Here is a 23,055-nt window from a genome sequence, read left to right as displayed (position 1 = left end):
TATACAAACAGTTGTTATCCATCGATGTTTCTTGAAGGGAAACGTATTTACAACACACATTCAGCGCGGTAAATAATTATTTTTTGACGAGAATTCACAAGTATCGTAAATAAGTGAGATAAACGGGAGAATAGTTGCTGCACTATTAAACGTTATTGTCTCATCAATATGATGGACTCAAATACATTAATCATACATTAATGTTTTGTGATACAGTGAATGTTATTTTTAAAAGTAATACGGCATAACTCGGAAGTGTAACGAATTTCTCATGAAAGTATAATTTTTCAAAAGATGTGAATTCACCATAAGAAATCTCTGTCTGCAAGATTTTGAAAATTACGTTAAATGTTTTTTTATCTAGCTGACAATAGAAACTGTTCTGCTGTTGTTAATCAAAGTCATTCCAGTTAAGAATGAGACGAACGTGGGTATCGTTTCTTTCGTTATCGTACACGTCGTATTTAATTGTATTTTTAAGTTTAGATTGATTGTAACATATATTTATACTAGAAACCTAATTACGCGAATAGAACTTATACATGAGCTCTTATTCCCCGACGAATGGGAGAGGAAGAGAGATCTAACGTGTTCATATGTAAAACCAAATTTATGAAGTGAATACAAAGAATACCTGTGGATAAATTATATACAATTTTAGTCATTTCACTGTTTTAGAAAGCATTTGTAGTCAGGCTTAATACTTCTATGTAATGTTATTCTTTCTCTAATAAAAGAATTATATTTCAGCAAACGCACGATATAAACGTTATAATTTCGTTTAATACAAACGTAAATATCTTGGATGAACGACTGACAAGTGTCCCAACAAATGGCAAGATTAACATTTTGGTCTAAGCAGCGTGTAATTTCATTTCTATAATACTTAACGATACGATACGTGATAAATTTTGTTCGAACATTCGCTTTTTATCTTAAGATTGAACGATACGTACATTATAAACATTATCTACGTAATTTATTTAACCTCGTTCGCCTAACAAACACGTTACGTAAACAAATACTATCCTCACGAAGTATAGATGATATTTTTTTGTTTGCACATATTTATTTATATACAATTTGCACATTTATATACAAATACATCTATACATTTTATCAGCACGCGTGTGCGACGTATAAATCGTGTTCTTTTACGATCCTTACGCTACAAGTTACAAATCGAGCATCGATGGACAAAATCGAAAGATAAAAAGACCCTCTGGTAAAAGATCTGGTAACAATTTTAACGTGTTCGCGATGTAATTCGAACAAATGGAATGCAGTGAAATGCTAATTTTATTGTACCATTGCTAGAATTTTGTCCCTTTCGTTTTGAATTTAAGCCTGAAACTAGTACAGTTACGTGGAAATGTCGGGCAATCGTTTCCCCCAAAGCAACGCGAACATCTTCGTGTAAATGTAAAAAAAATGTAAAAAAAGGCTGTATACGATTGATGTTTGAACTACGACATACCTCGTGGTGCATAATCCGTTTTAGGGCGTTGCACGTTTCACCGCCATCGACAATTTATAAACGCGCAACAATCGTGACCGAAAAATTACGCTTATTTACATCGTACAGTTGGAAAGTGAGGCTCAAGTGGCGGAGGTGTTCAAAATATGGGCCAAGATCCCGAAGGCTCCGCCTAGCAGGTAACGCACAAAGTTATCACCGACCAAAGGGCCCAGGGCATACAGGCCGGTTCTCGGTGCTTTAGTCACCTCGTACGTAAAATCATCGACCTCGATCGGATTCGATTTACCGTCTATAGGTTTGTCTGGGAATTTACCGAGACCGATACCATCGGCTTCCACATAGGACAGGTCAGGCTTATACCCTGCGAATAAATATTTCTTTATAATCGTCGGAACCGTGGTTATTACTCTATGTACAGTAAAACCTCGATTTAACGGACAGAATTCTACATATGTCTCCTATGTTGATACATCTTCGGATCATGTGCCTTTTGGTTGGTTCTTTTATGTTTTATTCTAAGTTTCGTCGTCTCGAGACACTGAATGTAGGGGGGGGAATGAATGTAGAAAGGTTAACCATGCATCTAATGTAGCACCTCTCTGGCAAGGGAAGATAATATCTTGCCATTATCTTCTCTTATCGGTATACGTTAAAATAAACGTGGAACATGATGAATGATTCGTTTCTCTTTCGTTCTGCATTTTAATCTACTGAAAAATATTATTAAGCGCCAATTGACTCGAATGCTTTTACTGATTATCGATAAGCAGAATTTATCAGCTGTTTAAATAATAGAGATACTACAAATGGATTTACTCTACTGTCGTATTTATCGAAAAGATTCCACGAAAGAATAGCTATTTTTTAAGATATGACATTTTATATTTTCCTCGCGTAAAAAGACGTTAAATAAAATGAAACAAATAACAAAATTAATTTCGATATTTTGTTCATTTTTTTTGATACAGTAATTCAAATATCTATGTTTTGCCACTGTGGAACGTAGAGGTGTTGTGTACGACAATAAATTCGTCTTATTTTAAACTTCGTTCGGTGAATGGTTCTTGGAAGACTACGATGTGTTATTTGTGTCTCGTACACGTGCTATTTTTCTAAGTCGAGATTTTACTATAATCGTATATAATATTGATTACAGATAATGAATAAAATATTTGCAATGATTCTTGTCATGCGTTCGCCTAGTTTTATTTCCCACGATTACGTTTGGCATCTTGGATATTCCACGATACGTACCTATGAGTATAGCCACGACAGAGACGCGAAACGTCTTTAGCTGTCCATCCGGGGCTAAAAGCGTGACCATTCGCCTCTGGGACTCATCGACGTCCATGCTGTCGTCCCTGTTCTCGCCGAACCCGACGAGCGTATATCCTTTTAACGCTTTGTAGAGAGGGTAATTGGTACCCCCGTCGGCCATCATCTCGTAAACCTTATGGTACTCGGGATACATAGAACTGGGAAGCCCCTGCAACCTATCGTACTTGTTATGTATTCTTTCTGTATTCGATTTGCTCCATTCGGTCGACGAGTCCCGGAACGCGTGCAACACGGGTATGATGCCTCGAAAACGCGCCGCTATTATCGCGTCTGCTGCACTTAACCCAGAACCGATCACCAAGACGGGATCGACAGGTTGTTCTTCGTCTGTAATCAAACCGATCAATTTTTTAATCGATGTCAAATCGAATATATTAGTCTCTGGTCAACAGTTGCAATAATTTCAGTTACAGAGGGCGTTTTTGCAGACGAGCAAAGCCACGATCACAAGTTTGGTTTACAAATGAATCTGAATGTCGAAACGCTGTCACCACAATTGCGACAGAACGAAATCTGGCAGGAAATGTGGGAGAAACGTGTGTCTGCGTACCGTGATGCTGATCGACCAGACGATCTAATCTCGATTCCAGGTCGTTCAGGTCGTGCGTCACCCAATCTGGCCGTGAATCGTCTCCCGGTATTCCCAATCGGTTGGACAAATCGGTCGTTCCCGTGGCAAGAACGACTCGTTTGCATCGATATCTGAACAGCTTTCCGGCATTGTTCTCGAATCCCTCTACCATCCATCCGTAACGATTGTCAGCCTCATCGACGTTCGAGACACGGACTGGCCTAACCGAGGTGACTGTGGTCCCACTGCAAAATTATATTTAAGCTAAAAATACCGGCGTTGTTGATCGAATGCCAGTGGTCGACGCTTCTACGAACTAAGGATCTAACGAGAAAAAGATCTTTTGCAGAATTATAGAACGCATACTTCTAAAGATACGTGATACGTTTTATAAATACACAGTGACACAGAAGTTCGTTCACATAATTCTAATTAAGTACGAGTGTATTGCTTCCCAACGCGAACTTCGGATGTAAACATTACAGTTGTCTCGTTTGTTTACATATTATAAAACTCTCTGTTATGCTCGAGTAGCCTGTCGCTTGTCAGTTCCTTAATTGTTTTTCGACACGATATTTTTACATTGAACATTTTTCTTGAACAAGTGGAATTTTCTCGTAATTAGGCGGAGCGAGCAAACTACTCACCTTGCCCCGTACAGTTCGGTTTGTCGCGACGCTGGCGATGAGATACAGACGCAACAAACTGTAATACGAACCATTGAAAGTACTGTTCCAATCCTTTTCTTCGCACGTAATCTTTGTAATAGGCGGCCACTGTGCCCACGGAAATTCTACTGGGCGTTTTGCTTGCGTTCAGTTTCTCCTGAAACGGTCCATCATCCGTCGAACTCGCCAGCCGATGTTGCTCGGACTCTATCAGCTTCTCCCATTCCCGTATTTCCAAATCGGGAAACGACATCCACCGATTCAGACTGATGGTCAACACGTTCGGATCCATGGTCTAGATCGGTGATAATCGAACGTTCAGTACGCAAGAATTGCTTGGAATTGTAAAGCAGAGGTTGGACACGCAACTGGGGGCACTCGATCGAGATTCGACTACTTCTACAGTAATGATTCTGAAATTCAACAACAGCAGATATCTGGGGCTCGTTTTAAGAATCATTACTGCATTCCTAATACTCGATGTGTTTGTAAACAGTGTCGATGTATTTACATGATTCTTATTCTCCTCTTACGCGTTACTTCTGTTCTCCGACTGTACCCGATAGATTTCTCTTTACCTGCCAGGCACCGCCAGGTTGACCTTTCCCGAGCACCACGTGATCGATCACCTTGTGCTCGGGATGCTGTTCGAGGGACTTCCACGTAAGCAGAGACGGCAGATCGAGGCCGGCGTCCACGCAAGGATGCTGAAGTTGATCCATGAGAACAGCCAAAGGTCGACCGCCGATTCTGCCCTCCAACCCGGAAGAGAGGCATTCGAGTTTGCAACGCGTGCTGCGCGCCAATCCTCTCCCCTGGCTCTTTGTCTCGCATCGTTCCGGTCTGTTCTGTTGCTGTTGCCATCGGTTGCCCGTCCCGTTTCTCATTTTTTCGTCCGCGGTCGCGTTACAGCACTCCTCGTTCCCCGATCTCGTGCTGAAGTGCAACCTCGCCGTGAGCATCTCGTCGCCGGGATGCGGCTCGCCGGTGTAATACGGCCAATTTCCAGCGAGCAAGTAAGAAAGGCATATCCCACTGGGTCCATTTCCTAAACCAAACACACCATGTGCCAGTGAAGCTCGAATAAATCCCTCCCTCGTCGTATATTCATTCATTTATTCATTTATTAACGGGTATTAACACGCTGACTGCCAGACCAAACCCCACAAATTAAAAAAAAAAGAATTAAATTTAAGCATACCAAGAATTTCTCATGGAATTTATTTTCACAGGCTCGTTAACATTCGAGGGCCCTGCCTAGCTTTATTTTCTTTTACATCCAATCTTGGGAACTAATTTTTTTAACTCCTTGGCGAAAAATCGTGTTACCCATATGTGGGTGACGTGGCAGTCAATGTGTTAAACACTTCGGTACAAAGATGTAATATGCAAGGAACTAATATCGCTCAGCGAATGTAACAAAATAAATTAATTTACAATATGTTGCAAGGATAATCTTAGACTTTCTAATGATTGTTTTAGTGTGTAGAAAATTTGCATTACTGATCATTCTATTTACACAATTCTGAGATCCAAACGTAGTGCGGTATATCTCTTTGTTTTGCAAGGATCAAGATCTTGTTCCACCGATCGAGATACAATTTCGTAGACTAGTTCCGCTAAAAGATGACACGGAAGTTGTAAAATGCACACCGTGACCGAATTAATTTTTTCCAAAAATAAAAATAAAAGATTTTTTTTATAGCCCCGAACAACAAGTATGTAGAATTTAATCTCGATCGATGAAATGCAATCTTGGCCCTTTCCTCGTTGGTTTGCTTTAATTCTTCTGGAATGGAACTTTAGCGTAATGTAATTTTAATGTAATTGGTCGACGATGGGTTGTAATCGATCATCGAGCAAACGAACCATACCTATAACGACCACATCCTTATAGACGACGTCGTTACCGTCGTCGTTGTAACAATTTAGCATCGTCTCTCCGATTTCAAGGACTGTAACAAACGATTAAAAGCTTTCGATTAACCAAATTTGTATAAATTTGTTCGTGGAAGAAAGAGTACTGACCACGCCACGGAAATGCTTAACAATACCTCGATGATTAAAAGATAGATTAAGGAGGGCGGAATAAAGTGATTTGTATTCGACTGGATTTTTTGCTGATTTTTCGTCCCTCGATCTTGGGACTCAATAGCGTCTTCTGATAAAACAGTCGGAAAATTTGAGAATACATCAACTATTCCAACTATTTATACGGGCATGTTTCTCCGCTAAGAATGTCACTTGCCTTTTCTGTTTCATTTTACTTTATTAAAGAGGTGATTTCATAATAATTGCGGCAAACGTATACTCATGACTGGCAATCTTGTTTGCTGGCGAGTACCTGCAGGAAATTCCATCGTAGCAAAAGGGTTAATGCATCATGTTGCCGTTTGGCAACATTCCAGTATTCCCTAATGTAGCAAAAAAGTAACGAACATTACACGACGTACTTGAATGATTCATACTATCGGTGTATAAATCATCGACAGATAGCGATTATCACATAAATAAATAATCTTTTGTTCCGCTATCTTCGTGTGTCGTAATCTGAATGCCAGCATTATTCGTAACTATTGCAGCATTTTATCTTTCGAGCGGTGTTACGGTAAAATAACTTTAAAACTGTATTATTCAGATTTGGTGTTTTGAAAGAAAATAAAAGAAATGTTTCACGGTGCAGTTACGCGAGTAGTGCATAATGTTACCGTTGCATTATAGAAACAACGATCGTTGGGGACAGGCGTTAAATTGTATCGTTCGCCATTGATCGATATTCGCTCTAGAGAAAAAGAAGTTTTGTAAATAATCAACGCGGACGCGATTTGTGTAACGCGTGGGGCACAAATCGATGCTTCTTCGATGCTTGACTTCTGTTAAACGCAGGCTTGGAAAGATAATTGCTTCGTTAATGACAATTGCATTTTACTGTGTCATTGTTAGTCTTTGCACTCGTAGCGAAGGTGACCTTATCGTAAGGATCGAATCGGTTACCGTCGAGACGCCACGGTGCCGCCACGTTGCGCAACAAATCGCACCGACATAATGTTACTCGATACAGAGACTATCGTAGAAAAGCCGTGTCTCGTGTCGATCGGCAACTCATCGCGCGACTCGTCTAGTCGCGTGCGTACGCGAAATGAAAGAGCCGATTATCCGCGATAAGATGACGAGCCGCGTCCGTCGAGTCGTTTATGCGCAGTCATTTGAGAATTATCAATTGATCGGATTGTAACGTACAACCAAGGACGTGGAAAGGTACGGAGAAAAAATGCCTGACCCTCGACGCCATTTTACGAGATCAAATAAATACGTTCGACGATTTCATTTTTGAAACGTAAATCGACGCGAAGATATCCAAGGAATGGGAATCTGTTCCGCGATATTTTCATAAGAACTAAAATACATTTTCGAGGATTACACGCTTTTGCGTTTAATCGTCGCGATAGTAGTGCATGGAATAGTAGTTGAATATTCAATGTTCATTCGTAGTGATCGAGCGCGTAGAAAATATTTGGATATTAAATTATTCAAATGATCACCCTGCGTGTAAACCGCAGATCGGGAATTTGATATTTTCCGAATTTTCTAGCATGCGTCACGTAGACGAGAACGAGGAAGTAAATATACGAGCGGATGCGCGAAATTTGTAAACATTTGCTTGAAGTTTTTACCTTGCGGTGGACTATCGTGCAGATGGCCAATACCCAAACACTGAATCCGATAGAATTCACCGCTTGTCGAAGTAAATTGTCGACAGGATCGAGAATCGAAATAGCTCGTAAAGAAAAGGGTACTCGCGCTAGAACGGTCGGTGCCGTACTGAGGCGCGAGCGAAACGCGACTTCCCTTTTCCGCGGGAACGTTCCTATCGAGGAAGGTCACAGTACATCGTGTCACCGACACACGACTCACACAACCTCATCAACCGTTCTTTACCCATTCATCCCCATCAAATATTCCATCTCTACATACGAATAATTGGTAAAATCGCGAGGCACACGATTGCAAAAAAGGACCGATATTTCGTTTCATTGTACATAATATGCACGACGCGATTAAATGGCCTCTGTACCCTGCAATTATATTTATCCCAATGTTGCCGGTTATTTCTATCGAAAGGCAGAAGAAAAACAATACTCGAACGGTGCGCATTGCTTATTTTTAACGACGGAAAAAATGTCAAATATTATGATATACGATTTAGGTTTGATTAGGAACGATTTACGTTTTCGTAGCTCCTTATCGTAACTTCGGGAACAATGTTTAGCAGCTGTGCATGACCTACGGCAATAGCACGTGAAATACCGTTTCGTTTACCTCGTATAGGGACGCGTGCATTATTCGTATTCGTATTTCTACTCGTACAGCCATTTAGGTTATAATCGATCGTACGGTGTGTGTAAAAAATTAATGAGAGTAATTTTGTGTCCCCGAATCGAAACGAAACCTGGCTGAAACCCCGCGAGTCAAATCACAAACGGTTTTTATTCTTTTTATGTAATCCCCTATCCGCTAAAAAACCGGTTATACCTTTCACCATTCAGTTCCTCGGCAAACGCAAACGGAACATCTATCGATTCCTTTTTAATTTCGGCTTCGTGGAAAATTTGCATGAAATGTACACTTTGAAAATTTCTACTCGGTAACGTGGACGATTTTCACGGGATTTCGATCATAAAAGTATTGGCACACGCAAGAAGCAATTTTATTTAAAAAATAGAATCCTTGGACCATCGCTTACAGTTACGAAAAAATTAAAAAGAACGATTCCAAATATCACTTAACGTTACAAAGTTGTTGGCGCACCTAACGGTTTAAAAAATGATCCAAAACACGGGTCGAAAATTATTCATGAATAACTGCTATGCAACTATAAAACTTATAAATACACGACCTCTGTCATCCGATCTAAATCCCATTGAGAAGGTACGCGACAGATTAGATAAAAAAATACGAAATCATTCAACTAGTAACGTGAAATTGCACAGTACATTAAAAGAGAAATGATGTAATATAGAAGATTAGTTTTCAAAACTTGTAGAATGCCAAAATATTAACATTGTAAACTTTATTAATTTTTGTAACGTGTACCAATAATTCTGTGACTTCAAAAGAAGCATGTATTTTTGTTTCTTCATAGCATTCTTCGTGGTCTAAATGTTATACTTTTTAAATAGATAGTGTAAAGAATCTTTCGTTATTTCTTTTAGTTCTCACACTGTTTTCACTTTCTGCGTGTTGTCAATAATTTTATGACTCACTGTAAGCGCGCGTGAAATATTAATGCTCGCGTGGATTAAAATGCATCGTCTGGCGAATGTACAAAAAAATACTCTCGATCGTAAACGAGATAAATAAACATTGTTTGCTTATTTTCGTTCACGCTGCCCGCGTACGAATGTATATTCTGTTTGTTTTAGACAGTAATTTTCCATTGATCGATCGTTGCTCGGTCCTTCTTGATAAAAGGACAAGCTTTGGTAGCCACGCGGACGGAATCGGCGACTGACAACACATAAATCGCATATAAGCACGTATCTGCAAGTTAAAGAAAATGGTAAGCATTTTTTATTCAATGTCGCGAGTCCGTTCCATACCCGTACGGTTAGAAAAGGAAATCTGCTACAAAATAAAGAAACACATACATACATGTGTACGCGGTACCCACTTACCCTACACAATCGTCAACTGCTATCAAACATGTTTATCCAACGATATCGTAACGCGGAAGTATGAAGATACTATGGAAAATTTCAAAACATGTAACAGCAGCGAGGAAAAAACAACCAATCATCGTGCGTGAAATCTTAGGTGATTTTTGATCAAGTTTTGCAGGGAACTTGATACATACGCATGGATGCGTATAAAGCATGTGCGATGTTTCTGGAATTGTAATGACTGGACAAATTTTGACGGCTCGATAAGTATTACGTAATTCAGGTCAAACGTCATTTTGGAAACGCGATAGTATCTGCTAAAAATAGTGCACGCACGTAGCATGTGTCGAGTAATATATATATATATATGCGTTCATCGAACCAGATCACATTTACACAAGACGAAATAAAGGTATCGTTATTCTCAGCAATCGTGGCGATACATTTCTTTCGCGAGTTTAACCCGAAAAAATTTAAGAACTTAAAGTAAACCCGAATGAAATTAGATGTGAAACAACTGTTATTAAAAACAAATAAAAATTTCTGCCAGAAGAAAATGTTATTGAAATGATACAGATCCCCGTTTACCTGAGCTTTCGTCATGCGATCACGGCATCTCATCTAATTTGGCTCGTAAACTTATATCCAATGCATCGTGTAGAAATTTTGTTGAACGTCGTTTAACACACATCCACGATTATCAGCTATTTTCTGTCGATCGGTACCACTCTCGAGAATCATTTTCGGATTATTTCCATTTAGTCGACGCGAAAATTTCTGTTTAAAATCATACCGGTGTTACACCACAAAGTTGCTGTTTCTTCGTCTTTAATTAACACTTTCGGCCAACTTATGAAATTACTTCTAAGTTGATCGATCTCCTTCGCAAACCAAATCGCGACAAACAACGTAAATTTACGTCAAAATCAGATGTTTGGACTTTCTCTACCGACACACCTCGCAATGCATTGATTTTGTTTTATACAAGGTTAGGTTTTGTTGAAAGCATATAGTCTATCGCTGTACTATTACGTGCGTGGCGACACCTTCACGATCAGCTGCAATATCAAGGGATTATCAATTTAAATTTTTGGACACGCGAGAAATTGAAACATTTTAGCACTTCAGATAGGATTTATTAAATATTACCTTTCATTCTTTACGATAGTTTTTAATAATGCCAGAATCGTCACAGTCGACAAAAATTACATAGCTCACATGACGACGCAAATAAGGGATCAAATACATCGTATGTGATGTGGGCTTTTGTTTCAAGCGAAATGATTTCTTAAAATTTGCAAACTACAGTATATTTTATATAAATGCATTGCATAAATACATATTTTCAGGAGCTCTTACTTTCGTACGCGAAATCACTAGATAGGTGAAGGCTAAAAAAATGTATAAATATCAAATGAACTATTAAATATAGTTTACATCACACGAAGTACAGCATAGACTATGCATCTCATGAAAATGGTGTCACACAAACTGAAATACCGACCTGGTAAAAAACTAGAGGTTTGTCATACCGACCTGAAAATTCGAACGTCTCAAAAATGGCGGTCAATTGAGAAACTATTCACTCAATTAGTATTGATGGGCAGCCAAAAAAGCGTCAAACAAATTTGTTGAAAATAAAAAATGAATTTTTAAGAAAAATCTACAGGGGATAGGTGTCTAAATTTTTCGGCGAAAAAAAAAATTTCAAATCGTTCTGGAAAAATTATTTTCAGTTGCAGGGGTCAATTACAGTCATTTCTTGTCATTACACGTACCCCCGAAATCCTAACCATTTTCGAGAAAAAAATTCGAGTAGGTGGAGACATTTTTCGACAAAATTAAAAAGTTTCAAATCGTTCTGGAAAAATTATTTTCAGTTGCAAGGGTCAATTACAGTCATTTTTTGTCATTACACGTACCCCCGAAATCCTAACCATTTTCGAGAAAAAAATTCGAGTAGGTGGAGATATTTTTCGACAAAATTAAAAAATTTCAAATCGTTCTGGAAAAATTATTTTCAGTTGCAAGGGTCAATTACAGTCATTTCTTGTCATTACACGTACCCCCGAAATCCTAACCATTTTCGAGAAAAAAATTCGAGTAGGTGGAGACATTTTTCGACAAAATTAAAAAATTTCAAATCGTTCTGGAAAAATTATTTTCAGTTGCAAGGGTCAATTACAGTCATTTCTTGTCATTACACGTACCCCCGAAATCCTAACCATTTTCGAGAAAAAAATTCGTGTAGGTGGAGACATTTTTCGACAAAATTAAAAAGTTTCAAATCGTTCTGGAAAAATTATTTTCAGTTGCAAGGGTCAATTACAGTCATTTCTTGTCATTACACGTACCCCCGAAATCCTAACCATTTTCGAGAAAAAAATTCGAGTAGGTGGAGACATTTTTCGACAAAATTAAAAAATTTCAAATCGTTCTGGAAAAATTATTTTCAGTTGCAAGGGTCAATTACAGTCATTTCTTGTCATTACACGTACCCCCGAAATCCTAACCATTTTCGAGAAAAAAATTCGAGTAGGTGGAGACATTTTTCGACAAAATTAAAAAGTTTCAAATCGTTCTGGAAAAATTATTTTCAGTTGCAAGGGTCAATTACAGTCATTTCTTGTCATTACACGTACCCCCGAAATCCTAACCATTTTCGAGAAAAAAATTCGAGTAGGTGGAGACATTTTTCGACAAAATTAAAAAGTTTCAAATCGTTCTGGAAAAATTATTTTCAGTTGCAAGGGTCAATTACAGTCATTTCTTGTCATTACACGTACCCCCGAAATCCTAACCATTTTCGAGAAAAAAATTCGTGTAGGTGGAGACATTTTTCGACAAAATTAAAAAGTTTCAAATCGTTTAGAAAAAATTATTTTTGATTGCGAAGGTCAATTAAGATCATTTTTGGTGAATAGACATACTCCCGAATTCCTACGCATTTACGAGAAAAAAATTCTTTTATTGATCGCTTTGGATCTAACGAAGAAGCTACATTTCTATCAAACCATACGCGGAAGATCGCAGCCATTAGCTCATACTATTTGCTATGTAATTAATAATTGTACTATATAGTTATGAGTAATGCTTATTAATTACATACTAAATAATAATGACCCAGGTCTCACCACGTGGAGGTTGCTGCGAATGGAGACCCGCCCTAACCGAATCCTAACCACCCACCATTTATAAAGAACTATTATGAGAAACGATTGTTCGAAAAACAGACAAGAGAGGAATTTTCAGAAGAATTTGCCTGTGAAGGGCCACCAAAAAGCCATGAAAGTCTATCGATAATGGAATTTATCGTTCCAACTTAAATGAGTTCGTCGAAATCAGGAAAAAAGCGACTGATGTATTTTGCAAGTAAGTACAGCGTTGTTGTGTACCTCGTATTAACCATGATAATGCACAGCATTCAAGTGTTTATTAGTCTTTCGTACACTACATTTTGAATTTAGAATATTAAACCTGTTACATAAAACCTGTTTGTACATAAAATATCACATTGTTTATTTATACTCGGTTAAATTGATGTTTAATTTTACTGTTTATGATACAAAGTTGAAAGGCTTTTAAAAAGTAGTAATTATGGAAGGTGCTCAATCGTTGTATCTTAACCTCTTCAGCGAGGATAAAGTTCATGCTTTGAAGGAAGTAAGTGTAATAGGAAAATAATTTTATTGTCCACGGTATGCTCTTAATTCTTTTGCTACAAAATAAGTTTGTACAATTTAGTTACTACATGCTTGTGTGGATGAAATATGTGGTCGGCCAGGCCCATCCTATCACAAATTTGCAAATAGTGTAGACTGGAACAGAGAAGAGTATGAAGAAACATACAAATTGATATCAATACTATTAAGAAATCCTGCTTGTTTATATCTAGTAGATGAAAAGGTATAATAACTATTTGTTTAAAGTCCATAGTGTTTTTTATTTAAAAAGCTAATGTTGTTTTTATAGATGCCTCAGGAATATCATGAATTGCCAGAACCCATTCAGCAAAATATACTAACATGTTTGAAAGCACGAAGAGAACAACTAACAAATGCTTTGTTGAAAGAGTACTCCAAAGAAAAGCATGAAACATTAACAGACTTTGACTGGAGATTAAAGGTAAATTATTAAAACCATGAAAGGTATTCGAGTACTAATCAATGTGATGTCAACAGCTTGTAATGGGTTCAAGCAAGTTGGCTACTTTAAGAGAATCTCTTCTTCAACTGGATCTTATGGTTGAAAACAAGGAAACAAAACGTATTCTGGGTTTGGAACTGAACAAGGATGAACTAGAAACTTTCATTAATGTCATGGAAACTATCGTGACGCAATAATTTCGTCGAGACCAGTAAAATAATTGATGATTAATTTCAGCGTTATCGTTAATGTACGTTGTGCGTATAATTGTAACGAGTGGCTTGAAAAATGAAATAAAGACACATGATTTTTACACTTGTTTCACAGTTTATTATAGGTTATAGATAAATGTAGAATAGTTTAATTACTATTATAACTGCTCATCGAAGACACCGAAAACTGTTGTTCTGCGTCCAAGGCGTATTCGATTAAAAAATCTCGTTTACAATTTTGTAATTATCTGGCAGACAAAATAAATAAACGAGGCTTACGTCGACGACGCCCCAGAGTTTACGATCGATAGTTTGCGAGTGCACAGATATTATCTCAGTCAGGTTTAAGGATATTTTTTTTTAAATAAAAAAGTTCGCTCTCGTCGCCAAAACTTGTCTCGAAAAAACGGTGAATTTCGTTGTAAAGATCATTACGGATAATATATTTAATGAAAGGTTTACTATACAACTTTTAATTTTACTTCTTTCTCCTTACTCGTTAATAATAATAAATCGTTTAAAAATCAATGCCGGTCACGGGCACAGTGAACGCTCGGCTCCATTCAAACACTTACAGGTATTCTGAGATTTTGGAGCATTTACATATAATGCGCGTTTTCGTTTAACTTTACGATCTACGCTACGGTCTTGATAAAAAAAGCTTTCGTAGATAATTATTTTACTTCTGGCGATCCGTTTCGAGTGGTAAATTGTGCATGTCTCGTAATTGTAATTAGGCGATATTTTATAATGATTATTATAAAATTACGAATAGACTTCCTCGTAAGTATTTCCTCGTATGGAGAAGTAGCATTTCGAACGAACGCCGAATTTACACAAATGCTTTCTCTATGTCTAGATTATATAACTCACTTACACTGTTGTCTCGACTTACTGTATGTTTGTATCTCCTTGTTTACTTCGTGTGTTGCATTATGATACGTTTGTACGTATATTTGCGTGTAATTGTCCCCTTTTTACTTGTGTGTAATTAGAGTGTGTCGTATGCTCGCGCGTACCAAAGTCATACACCTAGAAAGTGTGTGCAGTTTCCCGTTACAACATAAAACTTCTCGATTGTACAATTACAAAGAAAAACAAGGACCGCGAAAGAAATACGAGCAAACTAAATCGACTGTTCTTAAAATCGCGATTCGAGTATTTCATTACTCGTGCGTTTCGACGGATCCTCTCTGCTATCTACTTTCTCTCGTCTTCTCTCTATTCGTGTCATATTCCGGCGAACATAACCTTCTTATTTATCGTTTCGGTGTTCATACTCACATTCTCCGGTGAACATAACCTTCCTATTTATCGACTCGGTGTTCATACTGTCAGTCCTCTATTCCATCTCTCACTCTCTCATGCATTCGAACGACGCACACGCACACCTTGTCCTTTTCATCAGTCTCTGATCTTTTCTTTTCCCTTGCACTCTTTCGATGTAGCAATATTGTAGTAGTTAAGAGTGGTCGCGCAATTCGTCGAATATATATGTATATATATATATACATATATATTCCCTGGAATACGCAACAAAGGATGTTCGTTTTTATCGTTTTTTTTTTTATTCAAATATTCGCCCTTTGTTGTTTGTCCGCCGTTCGATGGTTACGTAATTCGACTTAATAACAATGACAGTTTCTCAATTTCTGTACAGCAGGGCCGACCAGCGTTATTTAAAACCCACGAGTTGGGTGTGACTCGACGTTGAAAATTTGTCGTTTATGAATTACTCGTGTTGAAAAAGATCGGTGGAAACCACACTATTTGCGAAAGACGATACATTTTCGGAATCAACCATTTTATTTGGCCTGACCTCGTAACCCCATTTTCTCTCCGATGAATAAAGATCGGTAGCCTTTCGAGAACATTCTTTTGTCCGCCCTGCCGTCAAACGCCGTCTAATAATTATTAATAGGCCTACTATAAAGTCTATAATGCTCTCGCGATGTCGCGGTAACATCGTAGTCGTTCCACTTCTTTATTTTCTGTTTTTTCATTCTTTATCATTTTTTTTACGTTTTTTTTTTATTATTATTATTTTTTTTGTTGTTGCTCGTAACGAAAGAACGTTATTTTCTGTTTAGTTTGCAGGAATGGTCCAAATATACATATCTATATAATATACTTTTTTGGTTTTAACGAGAGAAAAGAACTTTCTTCTTCCCAAAATACAATTCGGTTAGTGGTGTTTATTCGTTTATGTTGTTTTGGTAATGTGCGTCTGCGATGATTGCCTGCAAAGAAAAAGTAAATCAATCATTACGTTCAATACAGAGTGAAAACAAAAAAAAATCATTTCCAATACACTTACGTTTGTATTACACTCGATGGTTGCCGCCGCGACAGCCTTATCGCTTATGTCAATTTCTTCGATAGCCTTTAACAAAAATGATTAGATGACATCGTTAATAACGATGCTACGGACTTGTTACGCAAATTACTGTTCGCTATTTACGGAAACTAGGAATCAATTAAACGATAATGTTAATCAGATGGCCCCTCGCACTCAATTCTTCGTTGGGCATTAAACCGTGTTAATGACCTCAGAATTGCTGGCGCTAAACAGCACGAACAATCTTTTTGGCGATCATCATTTGTGTTATTTTTAATCGTACCATGATATATTGCTGTTTAAACGTTTAAATTCTCTGGGATTATTATTGCGTTTGTTATTATTAAACTGCGGATGTTTATGCATTTATGGGAAATTTTAATCCTCAACAAAACTACAGAATGCATTTAATATGCAAAAATATAAGAAATACTTAAAGCAAGATACGAATTATTATATTTAGGGGTTGAGACAGCCCTCTGCGAAGCTTCCGTTTCATTAATTCTATTAATAAAAATGTGAATTTGCATAAAGATCCGCAGCCTAGTTATTATCAATCAGTCTAGATATATTGGCGACCGAATTATTATCTTTTAATTAAAACGAGAGAGTTTATTCCGTAAGAATTAGCCCAGTTTCTGTTGCGTTATCGATAACGGACCGCGCGCGTGCAGAGTAGATCGATCGATCGTACAGAATGCAAAGACGTACCTTGGCTACCGAGGAAACGTCTTCGGTGATGGCTGGCGCAGATGGCACAGTTGGCGGAGAGGCGGGGACCTCGGTCAGGACGGCTGGAGGTGTAATTTTGGTGGTTTCCTCTGAACTTTCTGTCGTGCTATCGTGTACCAGATTATTTTCTACCGGGGCTTCGGGTTCCGGAGTGGTCTGCAAAGGCAAACTGTTCGTTAGAGGGTTCGATCGCGAGTAGAAACGTCCGCCGCATCAAGTCCAAATCCCAGCATGCTACGAGGACAAAAGACGTGAAGGTCGATTCCGTCGAACCACTCGAAACGTAGATTAGGAAGAATTAAGCGAACGTTAAGCCACGTGGTTACGTTACAAGCTATCAGTGGGGTTGGAATCGAACGGGATTGCATCGAATGGCCGGACAGAATCGCACCGCCTCATGCTTCGGGACAGCGCAAAGAATCGGAAACCCCACCCTCTGTTGGTAAAAAATACCCTCGGATAAAAAAATTCTGCATGCGCAATACAAAATGCTTACGACACAACAGATGCAATTACGGAAAGAGCTCGATAGTATCGATGCCTAAACATAAGTTCTATATGCCATAGATTAATAAAAGAAAAAAATAATAAGTTCTAAACTTCAGCTCTATTTATATACGTAACGAGAATTAGTATTTAAAGTGTTTTTACGTCTATCAATGAGATTCACGCTACGAAATTTGTCTAAGTCGAGCGGCTATCGAGTTATATTAGTGACAGCGTTCCGAGGAAATAAGTAATTTTCTGCAGAAACTGATCTTTCGACTAGTGCATAGGCAATGTTTCGCCCGTTATCTCTATGTGTCGAGCTACGATATGCTCTACTTTTCAGCGCCTCGATTCGAATAACAAGTCGTGTTAATATTGTCAAGAAAACCAAGAGGCAAACAACACAGGTGATGGTAGTAATGATGGTATCTGGTAGTGGCGGTGGTCGGTGATGGAAGTGTCGGGAGATATCAGCGACAGAGTAGACGTTGTTAATCACGTTCAACATATCGAAGGATGCATACGACGAGAGACCTTTACGACGTTGGATCCATACGGGGACGATCGGGATGATATCACGTTTAGCGAGAGGACAGGTGGAGGTGGAGTAGGAGATAGTCTTTTTTTTCTTTGTTATTCGTTTTTTTTTTTTTTTTTGTTTCTCTCGGTAGATGAAATTCGTGCAAAATGCGCACAGACGTCGATGTCAGTCTCAGTCTCATTCGATTATCCTTCGTCGGAGAGGAAGTCGTTAAGCGAAGGTTGTCGATGTCGGATAGAAGACGATTTATCTATCTAGGCTTCGAAGCGAAGAGGCCAAACGCAGGAAGAATTTCGGACGACAGAGCACTGGGACAGATGTATGTACATGTGTGTGTGTATCGCAGTGGCCCCCGGCTACAAGTGGTAACAATTTTTTTGCGATATTTTTTGTCAGGATACCCCCCCCCCTCCAGAATCATGTCGTCAGCCGAGACAAAATATCCTTTGCACAGATTATTTTGTCCCGTCCAACGGCATGATTTTGAAAGGCGTTGCAAAAAAAAATTCGATGATCGAAAAATAAGGACCACTGACTGGCATGTATGCGTGTCTGGTGTGTCGGGGACAAGGGGGGAAACGGGAAAGTCGATGATATATTCAGACTATATCACAGAGATGGGTTGTGCGGACCGTACGGCGAGATACTTGGAACGAGGCGCCACGAAAAGTTTATTGGCTGCCTGAATTCATGCCAGGAGGTTGTGTTACATGTTAGTCACCTGATGGGTCTCCTGGACAGTGGTTGACGACGTGGTGTTGTTCGACAACTGACACGAGACCGAGCTCTCTTCCTGGTGCACAGTCTCCGCCAGAGACTCTGCTAACCTCTCCTTTAATTCAATGTCGGACTCATTGTACGAATCGAGGCTTATGGACACCGACTCCATCTTGAAGTCTCGATTGCTCTGGTCGTCGAAAAACTGTGTTCGCGAGGAGTCTTTCGTGGATGTTGTCAGACTGGACATGATACTGTCGTTGGACTGGGAAACGGGACTTCTGGGCGGCGTGGGAAGCACATCCGTCGAGTTTCTCGTTCTGGGTGCGTTTTCGTCGGGAACTGGATAGTCGTTCATTTCGGATACGTTGTTACTCGTGACTAACGGGCAGGGACACTCTTCCGGTGGTAACGGATGTTCGTGAGAATTTACGTATTGGGTGGTGTGTCGAGGTGCTGGAGGAACAAGATCGTCCGACGAAACGGAAACGCATTCGAGCCTGGACGGCGAAGATCGGGGTTCGGATCGAACTGCGAGGCGCTCGTCCTCGTCCGACAATATTTGCGAAGATGTGGTGTCTGTGGGGGGAACGGGTGGTACGTCCGTAACGAGGCATTCGGTGCATTGCGACGACCTATCGAGTTCTTGCGTTCTATTTACTGGTACATCGTCTACGTCGATAAGGGGGGAGTGAACGTTCGGATCGTTTTCGACGTTCGCGTTCTCGGAATCCAACTTTTCCGGAGAATTAGCTCTACAGGATTCTGATACAGGCGGGGGAGGCGGTATCGACTCTTCGTCTTCGGCAATCTCAATTACTTCCGTTACTTTCTCGGCAGTATTCTCGATTGTGACAAGAGATACGTTTATTGGCTGAGCGGAATCGTCGGTCATCGGTACGCTCGGAGGGGAAGGGGAATCCTCCGGGTCGTCGAACACGATCATCACTTTTATAGGTGTGGTGATGGTATCGTCAGATTCCGTCTTCGTCTCGAAATTGATCGCCTCGACCGATTCCGATTCCGATTCCACGTTTCGAACAGTCGCATCGGTGCCCGTTACTTCCTCCTCGATAATTTCTTCGTCTTCCGGAATAACGACTGCTGGCTTAGCCTCCACCACGATTTCTTCCTCGGAGAGCGGAAGTGGCCCCTCCTCGGAATCTATGAACGAATCGGACACCGGAACCAACGGTTCGCGAGCGATTTCGTCCACCGGTTTCGTTTCCTCCATTACGACTTGAGTCGGCTCAACGACCTCCGCCTCGACGCGGTTTCTGCACTCGGCGGGTGCCTCGGTTTGGAGCTCCGTCGTTGGTTCTTGGACCATTGACACGACACAGACCGATTCCTCTTGACGTTGGACAGTTTCCATCTCCTTCGAGATTACTGGCTCGGGAACGTGTTTGATATTTTCGTCGGCCTCGATTTCGCGAGGCTTTTCGAAATCCACGGTTTTCGATACAGCGTCCGCGGTCTCGGCTACATCCTCGTTATCGCGCGAATAATTTAGCTGTTTAGACGGGGAGTCGAGACGGTTCGCGTCAGTCTCCGTGGCTGGCAGGTTCTCGAGTTCCGATTTGCCGGTGTCTTTGGTGGCGTCGAGCGACTCCGTATTCGCGTTAACCGTGACATTCGGACAAGTGGTGTCTGTAGTATCTACCACCGGCAGAGCCTGTAATTTTGGGAGGATGGAAGGAGTCGATTCCGTTTGGGGTTTGTCTGTGGAGGAACCGGGTGGTCTCTGGGGGAACACATCAAGAGATTCAGCGGGCGGCGTTGAGGGTATGTCGTTACGCTCTGAGCAAGGGTAAGATAAGGCGGCGGCGAGTGGCGGTTGTGCAACGAAATCCTTGTCGGCAGCAGCAGCCTCGGCAGGCAGCTTGAGGGCCTCCGCAAGAGCGGTCGCGGTCGCCGCAGCCTGCTGAGCCTGCTGCAACGGCGACGGATCAATGGGTGTTGGCGGTGGACTGGACGGAGGCAAGGAAGGAATATCCTCACTGGTTTTCCTCTCAATGATAGACGGCGTAGCGACTGTCTGGATTTGGAAAACAGAGCCTTCTACCGGGTCCGGTACGAACTGACCACCGGCTGGACTGACCTCGACTACTTTTTTCTCGGCCTCGACTTTTTCAACCTCCTCTTTCTTTTCCTCGAGAGGGACGGGAGTGGGGGCAGAGGGAGTGGGTTCCTCTTGCTTTTCATCGGCAGGGCTAGTGGCGTCCGATGTCGGGCCATCTTCCTTCGTCTCGGTGGTGGGTGTAGGCGTTGGTGTTGGCGTTGGTGTTGATGCTGGCGTTGCCGCTGCCGCCTCTGCCGAAACAGGGACGGCTTCGTTTTCCGCGGACGGACTACTTACTACCGACTTCTCCTCGACTGGACTACCTGCCGTTGCCGATCCTGTCTCAGCTTCCTCTCCACCCTGAAACATCGTCGTAACGTCTCTTTTATATCGCGTATCAAGATCATCCCCTCGACTACTCGATCTTTCGATTCAAGGTGCTAACACTCTACCGTGAACCTTTGAAAGAATTCAAAATTTGGAGAACGCGCGACTCGTCGGAGCGTCAGATTTAGATGGTTCTTGTCCACCGCGAAGGGTGACCAACTTAACAGTTGTTGCCTGTTCACGCCGAGCGATTCGAATAGAAAAGAGGGTGAAGAACCTAGCGACGCATAGACAAGAGGTGTTCGCGGGAGGTTATACATTCCCCCCACCATCGAGTACACGAGAGCGCGTAAGGGTAGACAAAGAAAGAACACCATAGGGTGCCAGCCGGGCAACGTCACCCCTTCAGGGGTGGCCGATCGTGTCACTGTGTCAGCAACAAGTACCTTGCTCGAAAGATCCGATCGATTTTTATTTTACGATCGACAACGTGACCAGTTCACCGTTAACCGTTTGATTTTTAACGCAGAACGGAAAGCTCGTGTATCTTAACGCAAACACGATCGATCGTTGAAACCGAAGAGGGAAATAGAAACCGTACGTGCAAAATACGGTACGTGGTTTATCGTTCCCAGACCTCCGCGTATCGATCGACTGGTTTAAGCGAAACCCTTCCGTGTCGTTCCTCCCATGGATTTTCCTAAGGGGGAAGCCTCCCGCTTAAAGAATTACAACAGCCCCCGTGCGATACAAGGGCTTTCAAATACTCGAACTTTATTTTCTCGCGGTGTTTCGTCAACACTGACTATCGAAGAGTGAAGCGACACAGTTAACCTAACTGAATTTTTAAAGTTAACTATAATCAACGTAAGGGTTAATCGTTCCATTATTCGAGCTTCCGTCCAGACGAAAGAAAAAACGAGATTATTCTCGGCTTCCTCTTTCGATGAAATCGATCCTGAGCTCCACGTGGCCCCCGGGGCACATGTGCGTCGTTTGTTGTCGATCAATTCTCCGCGAGTAGGTTAAAACACGAAACGTTTTTTAAGGAACTCGATTCCTATTTTCGTTCGTTACTGCCAGAGATGACGTTCTTCTTCAACGTCGTCGCGTTCAAACCGTACCGTATCTCGCGCGACTATTTTTGCGCGTCGCGCGCCAGTGTCGGTTTACCTTTGTTTCCGCTGCAACCGCTCGAACGCAACGAACAATAGACAATTACACGAAAACAATATGCCCACCGAAGAGACATCGTCAGGATAAATAAAATATAATCTGTTCCGACGAAGCGAGTTAGCAGACCATTTCTTTCGAAACCGATAATAACTCGACGCGCAAAATAGAATTAACCCTCCCACCCTCCCTCTGTGTCGAATGTTTATGGTTGTAATCGTGTCACGCGCACAGTTGATCGTTAACAGGGAAAAGCAAACATCAGGATACGTTTAGAAAGGCACGCAAAAGCATAATACTGCGTCGTACCGAAGGGAACTTGGAGTCTTCGGCTGTTGGTGTTGCAGTAACGCCCAAAAGCGGCACGTAGGACAATACTTTTCGAGCTCCTCGAGCGAAGACGCCCACCACTCGGTATACACCGTTGCTCATGCTTCGCCCTGCCTTCGTCACAGACTCCATAGCTCCGCAGAGATTTCTCGATCGCCGTTTAAGAAACGCTCCTCGATCAAAATATCAACCTGCGTGGACATACAGGATGGTTCACGTAACTTGCTGGGCTCGACTAACTTTTAAAGTGTTCGATGCACGAAAAAGGTCA

The 23,055-nt window shown here is 40.9% G+C and overlaps 3 protein-coding genes across 7 annotated transcripts in view; 1 reads left to right on the top strand and 2 right to left on the bottom strand.

Annotated features, from left to right (window-relative positions):
* Positions 1 to 6: 6 nt before the first annotated feature.
* Positions 7 to 10,688, bottom strand: LOC122405550 (oxidative stress-induced growth inhibitor 1-like). Of its 3 annotated transcripts, XM_043391832.1 has the most exons (8): positions 7,732 to 7,867; positions 6,086 to 6,471; positions 5,932 to 6,012; positions 4,636 to 5,105; positions 4,108 to 4,352; positions 3,369 to 3,634; positions 2,735 to 3,145; positions 7 to 1,841 (listed from the first exon to the last, which is right to left on the bottom strand). In XM_043391832.1, the coding sequence occupies exons 3-8, from the start codon at positions 5,990 to 5,992 to the stop codon at positions 1,600 to 1,602; spliced, it is 1,695 nt and encodes a 564-aa protein (XP_043247767.1). In that variant the 5' UTR covers positions 5,993 to 6,012; positions 6,086 to 6,471; positions 7,732 to 7,867; the 3' UTR covers positions 7 to 1,599. The 3 variants fall into 3 exon arrangements, with proteins under 3 accessions (XP_043247767.1, XP_043266361.1, XP_043266353.1); XM_043410426.1 differs by lacking the exons at positions 6,086 to 6,471; positions 7,732 to 7,867 and adding an exon at positions 10,306 to 10,688; XM_043410418.1 differs by lacking the exon at positions 6,086 to 6,471.
* A 2,171-nt stretch (positions 10,689 to 12,859) lies between these two features.
* On the top strand, positions 12,860 to 14,179 carry LOC122404894 (COMM domain-containing protein 8-like). The gene is made up of 5 exons (XM_043409241.1): positions 12,860 to 13,089; positions 13,288 to 13,380; positions 13,462 to 13,623; positions 13,690 to 13,842; positions 13,899 to 14,179. Exons 2-5 carry the CDS (start codon positions 13,315 to 13,317, stop codon positions 14,058 to 14,060), a joined length of 543 nt encoding a protein of 180 aa, XP_043265176.1. The 5' UTR covers positions 12,860 to 13,089; positions 13,288 to 13,314; the 3' UTR covers positions 14,061 to 14,179.
* A 1,994-nt stretch (positions 14,180 to 16,173) lies between these two features.
* LOC122404880 (cell surface glycoprotein 1-like) overlaps positions 16,174 to 23,055 on the bottom strand; it is a 49,341-nt gene continuing 42,459 nt past the window's right edge. For all 3 annotated transcript variants that reach the window (XM_043409210.1, XM_043409229.1, XM_043409219.1), the window contains exons 5-8: positions 18,897 to 21,314; positions 17,125 to 17,301; positions 16,393 to 16,458; positions 16,174 to 16,315 (exon numbers count right to left, since the gene is read on the bottom strand). In XM_043409210.1, the coding sequence (XP_043265145.1) occupies positions 16,271 to 16,315; positions 16,393 to 16,458; positions 17,125 to 17,301; positions 18,897 to 21,314 (2,706 nt within the window). In that variant the 3' untranslated portion in view covers positions 16,174 to 16,270. The remainder of the gene's footprint in view (positions 16,316 to 16,392; positions 16,459 to 17,124; positions 17,302 to 18,896; positions 21,315 to 23,055) is intronic.

The sequence above is a fragment of the Colletes gigas genome, unplaced genomic scaffold (genome assembly GCF_013123115.1).
Source record: "Colletes gigas isolate AHSC1104 unplaced genomic scaffold, ASM1312311v1 Colletes_gigas_Sc00001, whole genome shotgun sequence".
NCBI classification, from domain to species: Eukaryota; Metazoa; Arthropoda; class Insecta; order Hymenoptera; family Colletidae; genus Colletes; species Colletes gigas.
The sequence above is the reverse complement of the archived record's forward strand: the minus strand, read 5'-3'. Positions and strand labels throughout refer to the sequence as shown.

Coding starts and splice junctions, on each gene's coding strand:
- LOC122405550 (XM_043410426.1), bottom strand. CDS start 5,992: ATGCTAAATTGTTACAACGACGACGGTAACGACGTCGTCTATAAGGAT. Junction 5,106..5,931: donor TAAGGATGTGGTCGTTATAG/GTATGGTTCGTT, acceptor TGTTTGGTTTAG/GAAATGGACCCAGTGGGATA. Junction 1,842..2,734: donor TGTCGTGGCTATACTCATAG/GTACGTATCGTG, acceptor ATTTATTCGCAG/GGTATAAGCCTGACCTGTCC.
- LOC122404894 (XM_043409241.1), top strand. CDS start 13,315: ATGGAAGGTGCTCAATCGTTGTATCTTAACCTCTTCAGCGAGGATAAA. Junction 13,381..13,461: donor AAGTTCATGCTTTGAAGGAA/GTAAGTGTAATA, acceptor TGTACAATTTAG/TTACTACATGCTTGTGTGGA. Junction 13,624..13,689: donor TATATCTAGTAGATGAAAAG/GTATAATAACTA, acceptor TTGTTTTTATAG/ATGCCTCAGGAATATCATGA.